This window comes from Haliaeetus albicilla, chromosome 11, assembly GCF_947461875.1.
Source record: "Haliaeetus albicilla chromosome 11, bHalAlb1.1, whole genome shotgun sequence".
Lineage (NCBI taxonomy): Eukaryota > Metazoa > Chordata > Aves > Accipitriformes > Accipitridae > Haliaeetus > Haliaeetus albicilla.
Genome location: NC_091493.1, coordinates 17,470,560 through 17,490,910, shown reverse-complemented (window position 1 = coordinate 17,490,910; position 20,351 = coordinate 17,470,560). Strand labels below are relative to the sequence as shown.

The following is a 20,351-nucleotide window of genomic DNA, read 5'->3' as shown; positions in this document are numbered from 1 at the left end:
ATTTTGCTGGGCCTGCATTCTTAGATAGACATTTATCAGTTCACATGTCCATCCACATCTTATGAAATGACCTCACTCTGAATATTTCTTTGGAAGACAAAGTATGGGAAAACCACGACCAATGTTTCAGGACCTGAAGATTGCTCAGTGGCGAGGGAGCTTGTAAGCAGCTTTGGAGTAGATGAGTTTAGCCCCTGCTGTGAGCCCTGTGTCCTAATAGATTCCAGCTGGCATGAGGAACGCACTCTGCTCGCCCCGAATGTCCTGTGTTTCAGCTAGAGGCAGCTCTCTGTTCTCTGAAAGAACGTTCAGTGCTTCAAGCACGCATTCTGGCCCAATACCCCCTCCCAGTGGGCTGTGTTTAACCCACACCTGAATCAATTTAATCCTCTATTAATTAATAAATCATTTGTGCTTCTCTCATTATGGGTAGTCCCATATGAATAAAATACACCACGCGTGTTCGTATCTCTAGGCGTGTTTCAACACAAGTCATTCTTCTCATAGCTGTCACTCACATTTCTCTTTTGTTTTTTTTAATGCCTCTAAGAAATTGCTGCCGCGGGGAAGCCAAGGAGCCCCTTACAGAAATCTAACTCCGAACGAAGTTGTTTGTTCGCCCTGACCGTACTCCTCACCCCCCGAAACCGAAAAAGCAGCATTTAAAATTTCCCCCTTGAGTCACGCCAGCAGCTTTTCCTTGCAGCGAGGTAAGCTCCGAGGCGTTCGCGGGTCCCGGAGGGTGGGGCGGGCACGGCCCCGCCCCGGGGCGGTGGCAGCGGCAGCGGCCCCGCCCCAGCTCGGCTTTTATAGCGCCCGCCCGGCGCAGGGCCGCCAGCAGCTGCCGCTCTGTGCCTGCCCTCCCGCACCGGCCCTCCCGCACCGGCCCCAGCTCGACACCCCCTCATCTCGCGGCCTCCCGCGCTGGTAAGTGCGATGCCTTTAATAACCGAATTATGACTCAAGGGCAAAAAAGCCGCGTCTAAGTCGAACTGAATTAAGTGGTCGCTCTTTAAATTTAAAGAAACAGTATGATCTCATGTGATGCAGTATTTCAGTGGTGGGGATGATCTGTTCTACATGCTACAGTATATCGTAATTTTCACAAGAAAGCAATGGTACTGCTATTTGTGATGTTAAGGCTGGGCCTGAGAAACTAATTTTGGTAACAAATTACTTGTATAGCTGCTGAATGTGCTAAAAATTATTATCTTAATGTGAATAATGCTTAAGGGAAAAGATATTTGCTGAAATCACACCTGAATCTGAAAAGCCTGATTTACCAAGTCCAAGTACCTGAGGCATGATTTGCTTTCTTGCATTATGAAACCTGCTTGTAAGCAAAGGGTGTATCTATCTACATTAGCATTTTGGTTTGCATCACACCAGCTTTTTTCAAATGAATCCAGTGATCTTCTCTATTCCCCATGTTTTGGTTCATGCCACTGAATGGCTTTAGACTACTTGCACTGTAGTTCTTCCAAATAAAACCAAATGGGAAGATGTATTCCAGGTATCAGTAGGTGTTCAGTCTGCAGGACCAAACTAGAACTAGTCCAACACAGAAACATCTGAAGCAGATACGGTGTGGAGCAGGTCTTCAGCACCAACTCAGTTCTGCATACTCTCTCCTACTGCATCGCACTGCTTGCCAATGTAAATATAACTAAGATTCCCATGGAATCTTTTAAAAATCAAGCTTTCCAGTTTTCTAGAACTGACGACACTTTAAAAAAATATAAAAATTCCATGACTTAGATTACAATTTAGAAAAAGACATATTGGTACTTTATAGCTCTCTTCTCCCATTGTTTTTTTACAAGCTAGTTTTTTTAACAGTCACTCTTGGGAAGATAGCTATACATGCTTGGCTACAAGATCCAGCTGCATATAAGAAACCAAGGCAGAATATGTTCTAAGCCTCTCTGATACTGTAAATAAGTGAGGTAACATCAGGACCAGACTTTCAAGAGTTTGCAGTGGTCAGAGGCGCTCAGTGAGGTGGCCAGGCTTATGTAAGAGCCTAGCAACAACAAGATGCAGTCAGCAACTACAGAGGTAATGAAGAAAGGCGCTTTCCCTTTCATACCCTAAATGTGGATGTTCAGTGCTTTTGTTGCAAGGTAGTAATAATTGGTTAAATAGGTACAAACAGCTGGACAGCAACTAAAGTGTTAGTCCACACTGCAGACACTGAGTATGGACTTTTCCAATTTCCCTTTCCCAACTTCATTTAGAGTCTAAAAAGATCTGGTTGTATTGCTAAATGTAAAAAAAAAAACAAAAACAAAAACACCCAAACAAAAAACAAATTAAAAAACCCCCAACCAAACAAAAAAACCCAACACCCCCCCCCCCCAAAAAAAACCCCAAACCAAAAACTTCAAACAATAACCTCTAATTTAATATATGGAAGTAATAAGCAGATATTCCACAACAAGTCAGTGCTTAATTCTTCTGTCAATCGTGTTGTGATTCTTCTGAAACCAACTGAACACAACAGAAATAAGAAAGCTGACACTGCAAACTACAACATGACACTAAGTTCCTCTTTTATTTTCAGAATCAAAATAGTACAGATAGAAGAGGAACGAAGTGAGAAGTTAACTAACAACATGAAGTTACTCATCTTCTTCACAGTAACTCTGGGCACACTAGTCATGGGACTAGATTCTGTAAGTTTTGAAATAAATGGTGGGGGGGTTCACTTGGAACAGCTTCCGGCTTTGATTATACTTCTGCTTTGGACAGTGTAGTTGGCTTTTAACTTGAAGTCTCCTTTTTGCTTCCTTCGCATGTACATATACATCTGCTGCATATATACCTTCAAGAAACATGTTTTTGAACACTTTGGGTTTTCTTCTGATTTTGCTCCTCCCTAAGATGTCTGCTAGCATTCAAATAGTGAAGACATTGTGCAATAACCAAGAAATCTAGCTTTTCTGTTTTTTTCTTAATGCAATTTAGATCTGGACACTGAGTATCAAGAGCTCACTGGTCTTTCATGGAGGTGGATATTAGGTCTTAACTAAACTTCCATCTCCCCTACTTGAAAGTGTAATGCTAAAAAAGGAGCAACAGATATGAATTTGAATATTTTTGACTATCAACTTGTATCACAGTTGGTATCTATCAGCAGAGCCATTCACCAAGGTTATGGAATTATATTGTTACCATTACTTGTTTTTAACTCGGGCAAGCCCACTTGACCTCTGGGAAAAGCATACTAAAAGCCTAATCTTATTTAATTCCATGGAGAAAGAAATATCCAGCCTGTAAAGCAGAGGCAGGACCTGAAGTGTGGGGCAAGAATCCATTGTTGTATAAATCTACTGGCTTTTATTCCACGGCACAAACGTGAAGCACCAAGGTCACCAAAATGACAGAGGCAGCTGGAGAATGTTGCATCTTTGCTGCGCTGCTTTGGTGGCTGAAAGGTGGAGAGGGAGAAGTTTCCTTGCCCGTTTTAAGGACACTGACTGTTGAGAGCTCTTTAGGTACTTATAGCAGAGATAACTGCAATGTTGACCTGATGCAGTGGACCAGCTTGGTAGGGTTTTTCTAAGAGTTTTTGTGTGGTGTGGGGTTTTTTGTTTGGTGGTTTTGTTGTTGGGTTTTTTTTATCCATTCTGCTTTGCTCAAGTAGAGTTCCACTTATTATTCACATCCAGATACCACAGAGCAGGTTCAGCTGTTAACTACATGCAAAAACCTAAACTATTGAAGGTATGCAGTAGGGAACAGTGCTTTGGCCCATAAAAGATGATCAAACCACATAAAAGAAACCATTTCCTTAAAATCCTTTTTTTTTCTCTTAGGTTTATAGCAAGAAACACTACAAGCTGTCATATAAACACGGATCAGATCGCAAGGGTAAATATCTGCCTGTTCTCCTTGAACCTAAAAAACCCCTTGTTATCCTGAAATTACGTCTTCATACAAGAAGGAAGACTCTTAATGATACTTAAACACCTAAAACTTAGTTTGCAACTACATTTCACTTCATCATTCAAATGTTTTGTGCCTAATTAGTGATGTCCTTTTCTTGCAGAATGCCATTGTTTGAATGGAGGAACCTGCATTACCTATTACCTCTTCAGCGGAATTAATCGTTGTGTATGTCCAGAAGGATACACTGGAATTCACTGTGAACTAGGTAGAGTATCTATCTTCTTTAATACTATATAAATTGATTAAAAGGATCTAAAAAGATAGGCAAATAATAAATATGAAATGCCAAGTGAAAGTATTACCCATAAACATGTGACTAGAAATCCTTTAGCACCTTATGCTAACAGGCTAAGTGAGGAGGAAAAACTAAATATTGGTGCAAAATCAGGATATCTAATTTTTTTTTGTGCCTGTCTCCTCACTAATGTTGCCTACCTCCCAAATGCTTTAGTTTGGGGTGGAAAAAAGTGAACTTGTTTGGGAGTGTTCAGAAGCAGAAGAACTGATTATATTGTGAAGTACACTGAAACTGAAACTATTAAAGAAGCAATATGCATGCTTTAAACCATAAGATACTTGATGCTCAAAATTAGTTTAGAACAAATTTAATAAGAATATATAAACAGTCCAAATTTTGCATCATCTGTTTTCAAGTGTAATGCATGAACTTTTTTCTTATTAGAAGGATCCATACAGATTATGTCTGTCTCAGAAAAATTATAAACAAGAACATGCTGCTAACAAAAGATTTATTTTCTCAGACACTGAAAGAATATGCTATACTGGGAATGGGGAGGACTACAGAGGAATGGCAACAGAAGACAAATGTCTGCCATGGGACCTTCCCTCAGTAATCAGTAGGGGTCATTACCATGCTCACTTGAAGAATGCTTTGCAACTTGGACTGGGCAAACACAGCTACTGCAGGTAAGAAAAGCATTACTCTTCCTGGGATGACTTCTATTGTCACAGCCCCAGAAGTGCCTCAAGTGATGGTACATGTTTTAAAAAAATAGAAAAATATTAGAGATTAATTTTGACTAAAAATATTCAGAATGTGACTTTTTGAAGTGTCTAGAGTTCTTGCTTACCACTGAAGCTGATTGTACTGCAAAATTCACAGTATGTAATAGTCAGTTTTTAATTATTTTCTTTGGCATATCTTGCAACTGAACACTTTTGGCCTTTTCAGGACAGTTAGAATTCTAAGACACTATAAATTATTTTTTTTAAACTATCTTTATGAAAAGAACACTTCCTTTGTCTTCTAGAAATCCAAACGGAAGGAACAGGCCCTGGTGTTACACCAAAAAGGGATTCACCATTCAAGAAACATCCTGCAACATAGAGAAGTGTGGTAAGTAACATTAGTTTCAAGACAACTGGTTGGTTTTGTTTTTTTGTTTTGGTTTGGTTTTTTGGTTTTTTGATAGCACAAGGTTGGTGCTTAGTTGTAAGGACATCTAAACAAAATTCTTCTTTCTATAGGGCGTGCATGTGGTCAAAGGAGCATCAGCAAATACTTCAAGATTGTTGGTGGAAGCCAGGCAGAGGTTGAGTCTCAGCCTTGGATAGCTGGCATCTTCCAAAACATAAGGGGCATCGACCAATTTCTGTGTGGTGGCAGCCTCATTGACCCTTGCTGGGTGCTTACAGCAGCACACTGTTTTCATAATCCGTAAGTTTACAGTTCCACATCCTTCTTATTTGCAAGTTTCTTCAACTGATTTCTTTGCGCGACACTCACTGAGCAATCCTTAAAAATGTATGATCGTAAGAGTGTTCTTTTGAGCAAAACAAGAAGAGCAGCCATAAACATTAAGCCTCTGGGAGTCCAAGTATAGCAGAATGAGCTAGCAAGATGCTAATGTTTTGGTGGATTATGCAATTTAAACAATTTTAGCCTAAATTGGAGCCAGGGTTTCATTTTACCTTGGCTCTTCCCAAAACTTAGAAGTTGTACTGAAAGGTGATGAGCAATAAATTTATGGGTGGTTTTTGTTGTCTTATCTGTGGAAAGGTGATCCTTCTGGCATCCTGCAGAGGATTCTCATCACCAATGCCTGGCATTAGTAGCAGCTAGCTAGGTGTGCATTTCAAAATGCCTGAACATCTATCTTAATCCCTTCAAATGGAAAATCTGGATGCTTTTCTTTAGCATAGTGGATCAACTTTCAAAGCTGACTACATCTTGCTTTTTCTTGTCAGCATGAAAGTAAACAGGAAATGGAACTGGGACTGGATCTAAACTGTTGACCTCACTCTCAGAAACTAGTAGTCTTCACAAATCTCTTATTTTCACTCAGGTCAAAAAAAACACAAGACAAATCCATCTATAAAGTCTTCCTTGGAAAGTCCATACTGAATGTTACTGATGATAAGGAACAAGTATTCATGGTTGACGACATCATCTCTCATCCTGACTTTACAGATGACACAGGTGGCAATGAGAATGATATTGGTAAGTGTTATCTTAATATGAGCCTTTAAAACACTGAGGCTAGCTGAAGACTACATAATTGTGGCACACATCTTCTAAAATAAGTAGAATCAGAGATGAGATGAAGGGGAACAGGAACTAGGTGTTTCTGAGAACTAGGCCTGTGCTGAGCAAGACTTTTCCACTTGTATAAATTTGGTTTGTGGCACATGTCAGGTGCATTACCTGGCACACAGTCAACTATAAGCCTGTCTTATCTCTGGATCTGTACAAGGCATGGCTTTTTCATAAGCATCCCATTTCTACCATCTTATTCTATGTCTACAGAGATCACACTGTATGTATAATAAATAATGAAAAAATGCATGCACAGTAGGTTTCATCATATGAATGGGAATGCCATATCAGGTACCACATTAGCTGAAGGTTATCTTGAATTAATCCAGACTTCCATAAGTCTCTCTGGCTTTCACAAACCTATCCCTAAACCAACAAAGTCAGAGATGGGTTTTTGCAACTTGCACAGAACAGACTTGCCACTCTTGCACTTGACATTTGAAACTCTACCACTCTGTCCAAATTCCTGCTGCTAAGGAAAAAGATTCGAAGAATAGCTTCATAAGCCCTTCTGTTGAGAAGAACAATATAAAATGCCCCCTCTTCAGCAAGGCAGTGGGTGCCATCCTCTACAGCCAGTCAGGAAGTTGAGGGTTTAAAACATCTGAAGACATACTTGCCAGAGAATCTTCCCTGAGCTATCAGCCCCTAATCCATTCAGGAAGGAAGTTCAAGTTGGAATGTTTGCCAATTTTAGCGCTTGGAAATTAATTTTATTGTTACTATATAATGACCCAGTGTCATTCCAAAAGCAGTAAGAAGAACTATGTGTAACCAGAACTAAATGTAATTGCAACTATTCCTGTTAGCTGTACCCAATACTCTTACTGTCAGAACTTGAGGGGAAAAACTTGTTTTACGTATCTAACTGTATCTTCTCTGACTTGTTTCTTAGCTCTGATAAGGATAAGAAAAACTTCTGGACAGTGTGCAGTAGAATCCAAATATGTCAGAACAGTCTGCTTGCCGGAGAAGAACCTCTACTTACAAGACAATACCCGGTGTGAAATATCAGGCTATGGAAAACAAGATTTTTGTAAGTGAATGACTTCTCTTTCCAAAGTTGTATTTCCACAGTGCGGGAACTGGATGGTTTTTATACTATGATCTGCAAAGGATTAAAAAGATTTCTTTCTATTATTCTATGTACTTCATGTGCATCTCTGAAAGATGATCTTTGCTATCATCTCTAGTTGTCCATGGCATTTCTTATCTGATGCTTCTTATGCTTGTCAACCATACAAAGTAAGCCAAGATGTAAAACACAGCAATTTTTTCATTCCTGATGTGGTGAGGAATAGAAAAAAAATTAAAGCTGTGTTGGAGTATTAACAAAGGATTGCAATTGTGTAGAACTTCCTTCAAAAACTATCAAGCTCTTTCTCTCTATAACCCAAGCTTTATAGTTTGCATCTGGAACACTTGTTTTTTCTCTTTAAAACTTACTAATTAACAGTAGAAGTAAACTAATACTGCATAAGTTGGAAATAAGAGCCTCAAATCAGAACTGGAATAGTTATGCTAATTTCTTTTAAGTGCTGAAAGTGTGTGTTATGGGGGTTTTTTTTGTCTTGGATGGTGAAAATAGTTAAATAATCCTTTGTTTGCAGATGACATCTACTATGCTCAAAGACTGATGTCGGCCACTGTAAACTTAGTATCACAGGAAAAGTGCAAGAAATACTACGACAGTATCAGAGTAACTGACAACATGGTCTGTGCTGGAGATCCTGCATGGGTGACTGATGCGTGCAAGGTAAAACTGGTTTGTTTTATCTTCTGAAGAATTTTAAATGCATGTACACTATATGGATCAGCTGGTCGCATCTTGTAATTCTACTAGTCAGAAGAGTCTCTCTATGTAGCTTGGTACATTGGCTTTGACCTTATATCACTAGCCTAATATCTGTGATTATAAACTTAGGATGGAGTGTTGTGTGCAAGGTAACCATTCTCTCTTTGCCCTGCTATGGGGGAACTAGAGAACTGCTTACCTTACAGACTGTGTTTAAATCACAGCAGATGCTGAGCCTTCTGCTCCATCTATGCAGTGTTCTCAAAAATCATAGCTTTAGCTCAGTGGTATTTACTAGCTTGTTTCACTCTAGAACAACAAGAATCACAGGCTTCCTGTTATAAAGGCTCCATCTGCAGAAAATGGCCTAATATATTCTCTTTCCATTGTCAGGGAGATTCCGGTGGCCCCATGGTCTGTGAGCACAATGGCAGGATGATACTTTATGGGATTGTCAGCTGGGGAGATGGCTGTGCAAAGGCAAACAAGCCTGGTGTTTACACCAGAGTTACTCAATACCTTAACTGGATTGATTCTAATATGAATGCAGTAATTGCCAAGAGTCGTTTTCTTCCTGAACCAAAGTGACCTTTTTTCTACAGCTGGACTCAAATGAACAAAATTAAGCCTATACTGATGCCAGGACACTAAAGTCCTGAATGTCATGAGGCTTTCCTTTTAAAGGCTTGTGTGGTCTGCCACTCACATCAGTGTTCCTGAGGCAGGTGGTTGACGTATTATCTTACTACTCTGAATTACCTGAAAACCACTCAGTGGGAAGCTAAAATATTTAACATTTAAATGATTATTCCCATGCATGATACTATGCATATGAAGTTATGTGTCTACTTTATTTATGAATTGGCATTTGGTCTGGAAGTATTAGTACAGTTTTAATTTAACTCAAGTATTCATTTTATACATGGCCTGAGTCTAAAATCTTTCCTCATCACACTGAACAATACCAAGACTCAAGTCCTAGAAACCTAACCTAAGACCAGTACTGAGAGGGTGATAAGGCTTTGCTTCAGAAAGTGGAAGAAACTGCATCAGCATTCTTATCACAAATATGTGAAGAAGGACCAAAGTCTACTTAGACTGAGGCAACGCCTGGTGTACAGTGTCATTTGCTATAGACCCAATGTATAGCAAAATCTGATGGATGGCACGTGTGGCTGTCAGCATTACAAACTCTCAATGTATTCCACTTAAAAACTGTGCTGCAAGGTGGCAAACTGGAATCTTGACTGGACTTCCAGGTCACATCTGAAGGGGTCTGGGTCCCCTGGAAAGTCTGATTGTGCAACCTTTCTACATGTGCAAGTCTGATTGTGCAACCTATGCACCCAGGAGAGGATTTAAGGACTTGGCACCTGTTGAATGCTGCATATGTCAAAAGTCAGAAGTCTACTTCCATTCATTTACCTGATATTATATGAAAACTACTTCTTTTTTTTTCCCCAAGACTTACTGGTTTTATTTTTAAACTTGTCTTTGGTTTACAGATTTGAATTATTTGTATGAGGGCTGGAACCTCAAACTTTATTTAATTATTTTTACTGTGTTTAACTTATTATTTGTATTAAGAATGTTAAAATATCATTAAAAAAATCTGTTATTCTTATGCATCTGTTTCTCCTCTCTTGAAAGGGGAAGGGTATGATTTGGAGGAACTGCCATTATTAAATTCTAATCTGAACTGGTAAAACATAAATGTTTGAACTTTCTATTTATTAAAACATTCCATATGAGAAATTAATGTCCTCTACTCTGGGTTAGAGTGCTAGATAACTATGTGTACACTAGCAAGACAGCATAGGATAAGCAACAGTGCTGAGGACTGAATATCCATGCTGTTTAGGCTTCACCCTAAGGAAATACATTTCTTATACTCCAGAACTGCTCTGCAATAAGATCCAAATCACTTTGTGGGAGGGAGCAAGAGATAAGTTTCAGAAGTTCACTCATTAACTTAACTAAAATGCTACTTCATGTGGAAGAATGCGATGCAGCAATATCATAGAAAGGTGCTAGAAGGAAAGTGATAGTTTCAGCTTTCCTCAATACTTTGTGGACACTAATTTTCAAAAAGAAGCATTTGCTGTTAACCTCAAGTGTTGCTAAGTGAAATGTGAGGTAGTAGAAATTATATCTGAAGAGCAAGATTTATTTATATTTCAGTTTATTTTCCTTTTCAAGAAAGAAGTTTAACTGGAAGAGAATTCATAGCAGAGAGTGCTAAGAGCAAAGAAATACTTAAAGCCAATTCCCTTTTTAATTCTGGATAAAATGTCACAATTAAACTCAAAGGAAGTCCTTGCTGAAGATGATACATTCTTTTGTTTAGGCAGAAAATATTCTCAAGATCTCTTTTGGGTGGTTGAGGGAACACAGTGAGATCCTAGCACCATCCTAAAGATCACGTGCTGTCTGCTTTGATTTTGGTTCTTTTAAGGAAGCTACAAGATGAGACAAACTGGAGACAGTAGTATAAACAGTATTTATAGCAAATTTACAGAGAAGAGTTTGTATCACAGCATCTAGATACCATAGATTTGTGTGATGTTTGTAATTGTGAAAGTAAAAGGCTTACACATGTAACAATATCCTGCCAAGCATTAAATAAATTCCTGCACTGAAATGGCCATCATGGAACAAATTAGCAGCCTAGTTAGCAGGCTAATTTCTGAAGTGAGCAGTCCCGTCCATCCTAACTGAATAACACAGTGAGCCAGCAATACTCCAGTAGTTACTGGTCAAAAGATCTCAGACTAGCAATTTGGCTTGCTATTTTTTGGCCTATTTTTAAAAAAAGTTAGTACCTAAATGTTTTGTTAGTTGTTAATCTCCTCTCACAAATGCAGAATTTGGGGTCAAATTACAGGATCTCTAGCAAAATTTAACTGATTTTTGTAAATCAGACCATATTCATGTTTACTTACTCATTATAGTTCATTTAAGATTTCAGAAAAAAAATTCAGATGTGTATATGCAATCATACCTTATGGAGCTCTCATACAGACCTTGTGGTCTCACTCACTAGTTGCTTGATGCTGAACAGTTACAGATTTCAGAATCATTTTGGAAAAGTCTTGAGCAAGAAACGTGTTGTGACCTACAAGCAGTGCTCTGACTACGAAGGAGCAGAATTGGCTCTTTTTAGAAAGTACTTATAGTAACCCTTTGGTCAAATGTATTTTTGTCATGTTATACACACCAAAGAATGTGAAAAACCTCCAAAGAGAAAAACATATTTTTCCTTTTTATTTTTTTTTATCAAATAGAGATGAGCTAGATAAACTCAACTCGTTAGACTGATTGATGTCTTCACTTCATAGAAAAGCAACTGTGAAATCAGAGTTGCTCAGGTACAAATTCAACTATAACAATCCTTTCAAAAATCAAGGGAAAATGCATAAACTAAATTCTCTCTTTCCAAAAAGCATACTGGTATTTGTAAGAAGCATGCTACATTTTGTAGCTTATTGTAGTCTGGGTACCTGAACCTTGCACATTGGTGATGGAATGATAGGAATAAGAATCTTAATGAACTCTTGTACTTTAGATTCAAGACTGAAGCATGTAACATCTGGACTATTTACAAATCTGTTATTGTTAAAAGTCACATGTCTTTGTACTTCAATTTCCCTGCTATAAAATGGGTGGGACAGTACTTCCTTTCTCCCACAGATCTGCCTGGGTATGATTTGTCAGAAGGAGGAAGAGTTGACAACCGTGTGAATGTTCTGTAACATGTTGATATCCCAGTCTCGTGCAGGGACAGCAAGCACTACTTAAACACAAACTGATTACTGACAATACTGGATTGTGAACTGTTTGTCAATACAATTTGTGGTTGGGACCTGCAAACAGAAATTTATTAGTAGAGGTTACCACTGTGTGTGGTAGAGTTATCTGGCAAAAGCATGCTGTTTGTGGACTGCTGATAAAAGTTTGCACAGGGAGTTAAAATTGCATTGTTTCTAGAGAACTAGCTGGAGATCTCCTCTGAGAGACTGTGAGACTGGAGACTGTGCAAGACAAGAAGGAAGGCACATCTTCACTGCTTTTCTAGACAGTAACTAACAGGACAGCCTGACCAGTGTCAGGAGAGAATACTTTGGGCACCAAGTAAGCAAAGGTAATATAATTTTAGACAAAAATATACTATGTTTTAATCATATTTTTCAGGATGCTACAGCTTTCTCCCTTCAGTATTTCTTTCATTTAAACATTTATCAAAGTACTAAAGTCAACAGATTTCCAACAGGTGGAGAATATAGATATCTTCAGGGCAATTGCATATTATTATCTTTGTAATGAAGAGCACATTTATGATTGACTTGTATGGGCTTTTTCTATGAATAAAGTCAATACAATGTAAATTTCAACTTATTCCCATCATTATGATTATAAGTAAGAATGAAAAAGGAGCGATAAACATTTGCATTTAGGTCTCTCTCATTTTGAAACTCAGGAAGCTCTGGAGAAAGTATGAATAAAGATAGAGTCTTAGGAGCAGAGGAAATTTAGATGATGTTTTGGGTGTGCAATCTTATTTGTTCTTTAGTTTATGTTAAATAAACTGCCTCAACAAAAGTGAAATCTTTAAACAAACATACAGTGTACATATATCTCTGATTTGGCTGCTATAATATTTCATATACTCTCTTTCAATGTTCTCTGCATGACTTTGCCCCACAACTAAAATATTGTGGTGGATTGGCCCTGGCTGGACGCCAGGTGCCCACCAAAGCTGCTCTACCTCTCCCCCCCTTAGCTAGACAGGGGAAAGAAAATATAACAAAGGGCTCATAGGTCAAGATAAGGATAGGGAGAGATCACTCAACCAATTACTGTCACGGGCAAACCAGACTCAACTTAGGGAAAATTAACTTAATTTATTGCCAAACAAACCAGAGTAGGGTAATGAGAAATAAAACTAAATCTTAAAACACCTTCCCCCCACCCCTCCCTTCTTCCCAGGCACAGTTTCACTCCCTAATTCTCTACCTACCCCCTCCAGTGGCACAGGGGGACGAGGAGTGGGGGTTACGGTCAGTTCATCATGTATTGTCTCTGCCACTCCATGCTTTTCAGGGGCAGGACTCATCACACTCTTCCTCTGCTCCAGCATGGGGTTCCTTCCATGGGAGACAGTCCTCCATGAACTTCTCCAATGTGGGTCCTTCCCACAGGCTACAATTATTCACAAACTACTCCAGCGTGGGTCCCTTCCACAGGGTACGGTCCTTCAGGAGCACACTGCTCCAGCATGGGTCCCTTCCACAGGATCACAAGCCCTGCCAGCAAACCTGCTCCAACATAGGCTCCTCTCTCCACGGGTCCACAAGTCCTGCCAGAAGCCTGCTCCAGCGTGGGCTTCCCACGGGGTCACAGCCTCCTTTGGTCATCTACCTGCTCTGGCGTGGGGTCCTCCATGGGCTGCAGGTGGATATCTGCTCCACCGTGGACCTCCACGGGCTGCAGGGGGACAGCCTGCCTCACCATGGTCTTCCCCACGGGCTGCAGGGGAATCTCTGCTCTGGCACCTGGAACACCTCCTTCTTCACTGACCTTGGTGTCTACTGGATTGTTTTTCTTACATATTCTCACTCCTCTCTCCGGCTGCAGTTTCTCTGCCACAGTGACTGGTTTTTTCCCTTCTTAAATCTGTTATCCCAGAGGCGCTACCACTGTCACTGATGGGCTCGGCCTTGACCAGCAGTGGGTCCATCTTGGGGCCAGCTGGCATTGGCTCTGTCGGACACAGGGGAAGCTTCCAGCAGCTTCTCACAGAAACCACCCCTGTAGCCCCCCTGCTTCCAAAACCTTGTCACACAGACCCAACACAAAAGTAATCTGGCTGGCAAGTTATCAGACCCTGGGAAAAAGAAGGGCAGAAGATGAGAACACTGTTTTGCAAAACTGTCTCCTCCTGCAACAGAATCCACAGGAAACATTTTCCTTCCCTCCTTACAGAAAGTGAGCAGAGGACAATCCAGGTTGCGGTGCTGGTGAGGATGAAAAGAAACAGCTTAGAGAACTGCGTATGGTGCTTGGCAAACACCACTGCAGAATGACAAGAGAAATATTAGAGAGAGGACTTTTTTTGAAGATATTAGATATCTGGTGGGTACTAACATACATGCAAAACACATGTTGATATCATAAATCTGTGTGGACACATATTTAGCTAATGGTCGCAAGAGCATTCCAGACGCCTTTAGAAGACCTTGAACAGAATAAACAAGAAGACAAAAAAAGAGAAAGATGCCAATTAGAAGAACACAGGTGCGCATTCCACAATAAAGGGAACTTGGCACAAAGAACCTCAATTCGGCAGTTTATCTTGACCAATTAAACTGAGACAAGTTTCGCATGTTTTAGTTGGTATAACCAATTATGTCCTATGTTTATGTGCGTGTACAGAGTTGGTATAACCAATTATGCCTTATGTTTATGCGCATGTACAGAGTTGATCTAATCAATCATATTTTATGCTTGTGCACGTGTACAGTGACTTTGCAGAATATGTGATTATAAATATGTGTGTGTTTTAGCAATAAATGTCGTCTGCTTTCAGCTTTACAGGCGTCCGTTTATTTCTACCTCCTGCAAATCTGCTCTTAAGCGTATCGTTCCTTGATTTCAGATATGTGGCAGGCAACAGAAAGGAGTAGAATGGGAGTCCAACAAGCATTTAGAAACAGCTGAGAGGTGGGCATCAGCCAAAGAGAAGAGATCATATTCTCAGAAGCCTTAGGAACTTAACTAATATGAACTCAAGTCCCTACTTATCTTCAATATGTCCACAGAAGAAACATTAAGCAATGATGATAAACCAGTATCTGATGTGTCCAGAGCATAGGAAGCTAGTTTAACCTGTCAGCTGTTACAAGGAAGTGATGCATCCTGAATGGACAGACCACTTTACCTTATATAGCTGAAGCTTTCTTCATGGAAGTGAAACTAAAATGTGACTCAGCACTTAAAAATAAAATCTGTTTTAAATAAAATAAGTTATGGTGAAACATGATATATAGTCACCTATTCGTTGCATATGTTACACCATGTCCATGTGGAATTGTATGTGTGGGAGGATGTTGTTTGTGCATATCGAAACCTGAACTAATAAAGAGCAATATGACTATTTGGTCACCAAGCTTTTGGCTCACTTCTGACACTTAACCAGAGTGCTTGCTTTGGGCAAATGAGAACAGAACTTATCCATGAAAAAAAGAGAATCAAACCTTTCTGCATTCATCAAGCTTGTAATCTGAAGTTTCAGATACCTCCATCTCAAGCCAAAGTAAAAAAAGCAAGTGACATACTTGAAATTATGCATATTCATTAAAGACCAAATCTGAGTTCAAACTTGGTCTGGAATACCCCTTCCAAATCCACCGCATAACATGCAGTTATATTTGGCAATCTGGGCAGAATTTGGGTTGTGTTGTTTAACCTTTTGGCAAGTGAAGGAAGTGGAACATTAAGAAGTAAAAATGCAATAAACTTGTGGAACAAGTGCTATGTACTGCATGAACAGTAAAATGAGATGTAGACCCACAAGTCAAGCATGAAAACATATGCAGACCCACATGAGCAGCATGCTCAATTCCTGTGTTCTGTTCCACAGCTACAGCCAACTAGTTGACTCATTCAGATTAAGGCTGCATCTGTCTGGTAAGATACACTACCAATATTTGAAGCTGGAAGGACTGCAAGTATACCAGCATCCAAACAGAATTCAGAGTGAGCTTAGCAAACCAGAGTTATCGGAAATGAACAAGCTAATAGAGACGAACAGGAATAACCAAACACACGGATGTAGATGAGTGACAACTGGTATTAAAGGAGATCCAGAAAGCATAGCAGACCACAAGCTGGATTTAAGTCAACAGTATTGAGTAAAAAAATATGCTGACACGTACACCAGAGCACAGTTTGTAAACCTAGGGACTAGGCAGATACTCAGCTGTGTCTTGTTTTGAGCATCATTCCTCATGAGAACGAAACAATAATGATCAATGGTCTAGAACAGGACAAGGAGAAAAGCTGAAAGTATTTGGTTTATTTTATCTAGAAAAGAAAAATCTACAAGGGACATTTTCTTCAAAGGGGAAAAGGCTGCAGCAGATAAGGGAATAAACTGTCCTCTGTGTCTGTGGGAGATAGGGTGAGAAGCAATAAGCCTGGTTGCAGGAAGGGAAACCGAATTGAAGTATTATGAAATTACTCTACTGGTAAAAGTAGTGAAGCACGATGATAAATGGCATTGGCTGGCATTGAACCTCCTCCACTGGAATTTTTCAGAACAATTTAGACAGAGGTTGGTTTGGGCTTCTGCAATGAAGCTGGAAGAGATTTTGAGAAATCATCTAATCTCAGGTTCCCTATTTTATTATGAAATAAATGAACATGCTCAGTGACTGAGATGACTACATGAAAATGCAGACACCACGGGGAAGTTTAGAAATAGTATTACACAATTTAACTGTCTTTTTAGAAAGTGGCTTTTAAAAAATGGCTCCTGTGAGAGAAAATGGTCTGGATTTCTGAATTAACAATGAAAGACAAACCTTTTAATGGCAGACTAATAACTACAAAAAGTTTTGAGCAAACTTTTCAGTGACTCTTAACAAAATAATATTCCAGACAGAACTAGAATCAAATTAATTTTTTCCATGTCCCACTGGGCAAAATATTTTCAATGAATAACATGTGCAACTGGCAAGAGAGTAAAATTATTATCCCCCATTGGATAGTGGAAACGTTATTTCTCTACTGAATAACTGGGAAGTGTTTTGTACATAATGCTATGACTCGGCATCATACGCATGAATTACCTCACTATGTTTCTAGCTGGAGGCCTCTGGGTGTGATAAAACCTTCCAAAGCACAGTATTATCGTAAGGAAGCAATCTTTGGAAGAAGCTGAAAATCACAGGCAACCACCTGATTTTGTCAGTCACAGGCTTATGCATTTTAGGATCTGATGCCTGGTTGGTGACAGTATAATTCCAGAAAACCAGATGGACACATTTACAAATAAAAAAACATCCACAGGCAGTTTCATCATTTATTAGAAATGAAGCAAAGTATCTCTGCTAGTCACAGCTCAGATGTTCTAAGTTCAGTATATTCATAACTTCAGCAGCAGTAATTAAGAATCACCATTTACTAATTCTTCCTTAAATTTTCTTGTGTTGTGGCACAAAACTTTAGCCTAAGTTAAAACAAAACATCCTAAAGTGACATAAATCAGAACATCGCTACAGCTGTTGAAATTGCAGCTGTTCCATGAAGATCACAGCATGTACTTGGCATTACTACAGCACACCAGCACCCACGATAAAAAAAATCTTCACCAATGTTCCAATTCCTTCATCTTCAAATGCACCTGCAAAGTCTGACACATTGCAAATTGGGGTGATTGGGTAACTTTTCTTATTTTTAAACATGCTTACATGCTGTATTAATAGCAGCCCCAGCCTCATGAAGAACTGCCTTGAACAGGTAGCCTTGACTGTCTCAGTCATATTTTGCTCTAGAACTTGCTAGCCAGAACCTGAGCCAACATTGCAGGACAACAAGTAGCTTTAAGCAGCTGCCATTCAAAAATGAATTGATTTGTCTCAGAAATTATTCTGACTAATAATCTTCCAGAAAAATAAGAGAAACTATCAGACTCAAATCAGCGACAGAATTCAAGTGCCATCACTCAAGTGGGAAGACATTTTTACTTCCTTACGTGGTTAACAGCTTCTGCTTTATTTCTGGAAAGATCTTAGCAGTCATTTTACAATTGTGATTCTTCACAGAATGTCCTAGGTATCCTTGTTTGGGTGTTTGATTTGGCTTTGAATGCCAACTGGGGCATGGAGGTAGAAAGCGGTGGAAGAATCCCTCAAAAACATGGGGTAGAAATGATCATTGAGTCTATCATGTGAAGACTGGGCACAACAGAAATATTTAAAGTATTCAGTTTTATACAAGGATCACTGGAGAGACTGAGTCTAAGCTTGGCTGTTTCATTTCCCTTACACACCTTGCATGTGGGAGCAAGTGTATTTGATCATAGACATCACATTTCATGTATACAATGCTTAAGAACAATGATTGCTAATTTCATTTTAAACTAGATGTAAACAGATAAAATTGAAATCTCTTTCCAGAACAAACCAATTTCATCTAAAATAACTGCAACAAGGTTTATCCTACATATTAAATCTTCTAGCATCTAAGGACACTTCTGTCTTATATAGGCTTATTTTAAGACATGCAGTATCAAGAGCTTTTTTGTTTATTACCTGGGGAGGCAAATCAGAGAAATTTATCATACTCTGTAGCTGAAACCAGGCTATGGAAATATTTTTAGATGGTCAACTTGACTCAGCCTTAAACCTACATTAAAGGGACTTTTAGAACATTTAAGAGGGAATTACATAAGCTACTAGCTTTGCTCTAAAAATTTTGGAACAATTTTTGGTTTTGCAGTTATATTCTAGTCTTAAAATACACATATGTCCTCCTGAAGCATGAAAACAATCACATGGACTGGAAAAATACTGACTGTTCAGCGGCAACAGAGCTATCAAACATATAAGCTGACAAATGGTGGGAAGCAGATAAAGAGACAGTGGATTCCAGCCTCCCAAGGATGCTAGCTTATGAGTGCTTTAAATTGCAAAGCTTAAAAATAAAGTTTGTCACCTGACTGTAATCTATGTCAGCAGGCTTTTAAATCAATAAACTTGCAATAATAACAAAAAGATTAATTATTAATTGCAGCATTAAAAACGTCATGAGGCAGCAATGTTTGAAGACCTCTCAGGATCTAGATAGAATATCTCAGTGAAAATATACCAGACTAAAGTGCCAGGCTATACATTGATGCTGACAGATTTTGCGTCAGTATAAGAAAAGAGACAAGTATACAGGTTGGTTTTAAAAAGTTAATCATCTTCCTCTGTTTGACAGTTTTACAGCTACAAAGGCTGTGTGGTAACAAGATCTGAATTTCAGAAATACATGAGCTTTTCTGCTACATTTTTTCCTACCAACCATTCAGGATAAAGGCTGAAGTTTTTACATACATATATGATGTATTTCACCAATTTAACATCAAAAGATCCTGCAAATCTCTAGCATTTGAGCTTCTGCATTCAACAGCCTGAGAAGGTAGATCTATCTGCTGGTATATCCTGGTTTCTACAAGGACAATCAAGATCAGATGCTATTTAATTATTGTTTTTTCAGTGTCTGGTTATCTATTACACTTGTCCAGACACTGCACCTAAATTTACAGTCTGTGGGCTCTTTGAATGGCAAAGAGCATTTCTGTATGAGCTTTCTTACTTACAAGGTTATCAGTACCCCAGCCATGTTGTTGGTATCACTGCCAAACAGAACTCTTAGTCTTGTATTTTTAGTTACAGAAGCTTGCCATGAAAACAAAGATGCATCAGGACAGTCTTTATACAGATTCAGCAACAGAAATTTAAAAGGCCTCAGATCAAAGATATGGGTAATCAGATCAATGTGGGGATTTGTGAGCTATCAGAGAAATAATGTTTTAAAGAGAAAATGTAAATATAGCACTGAGGAAAGCACCCAGCCTCCAAAAGACACCTTTATTACTGAATGATCTACAGGAGCAATTGAATTCTTATTTCCAGATTTAGTCCTACTTGCCTGGGCCAACTTCATCTCTTGTTTTACAGGAAACAATCTCACACCTACAAAGCTCCCAGCAGACAGGACAGCTCCCCAGTCCTTAAATGCCACTATTGTCTGTTAAAAGTTTTATGAACATCTGAAGAAAAAGTAATTATGTCTTTCATTGATTGGCCTAGATACACTCAAACATTGATGGGTCGCACTTGCTTTTGTTCAAATCTGTTTTTGAAGTTATGTGCCTGCAACCGATAACCCAGCATCTCGTTTCCTCTCACGGTACCAATGTACAGAACTGCCACTAGATGGGGCAGCAGTCTCAGAGAAGGAGATGCTGTCGCTCACTGCCAACGCAGAAACAATTTACTC

General features: G+C 39.1%; 1 protein-coding gene and 1 long non-coding RNA gene across 6 annotated transcripts in view; one reads left to right on the top strand and one right to left on the bottom strand.

Annotated features, from left to right (window-relative positions):
- Window positions 1-20,351, bottom strand: part of LOC138687717 (uncharacterized) — an 86,261-nt gene that overhangs the window by 22,727 nt on the left and 43,183 nt on the right. The window lies entirely within an intron of this gene.
- On the top strand, window positions 856-9,927 carry PLAU (plasminogen activator, urokinase). Its single transcript, XM_009926597.2, has 11 exons — window positions 856-927; window positions 2,564-2,675; window positions 3,819-3,873; window positions 4,052-4,156; window positions 4,713-4,878; window positions 5,223-5,308; window positions 5,440-5,629; window positions 6,258-6,412; window positions 7,404-7,544; window positions 8,119-8,264; window positions 8,697-9,927. The coding sequence occupies exons 2-11, from the start codon at window positions 2,616-2,618 to the stop codon at window positions 8,889-8,891; spliced, it is 1,299 nt and encodes a 432-aa protein (XP_009924899.1). The 5' UTR covers window positions 856-927; window positions 2,564-2,615; the 3' UTR covers window positions 8,892-9,927.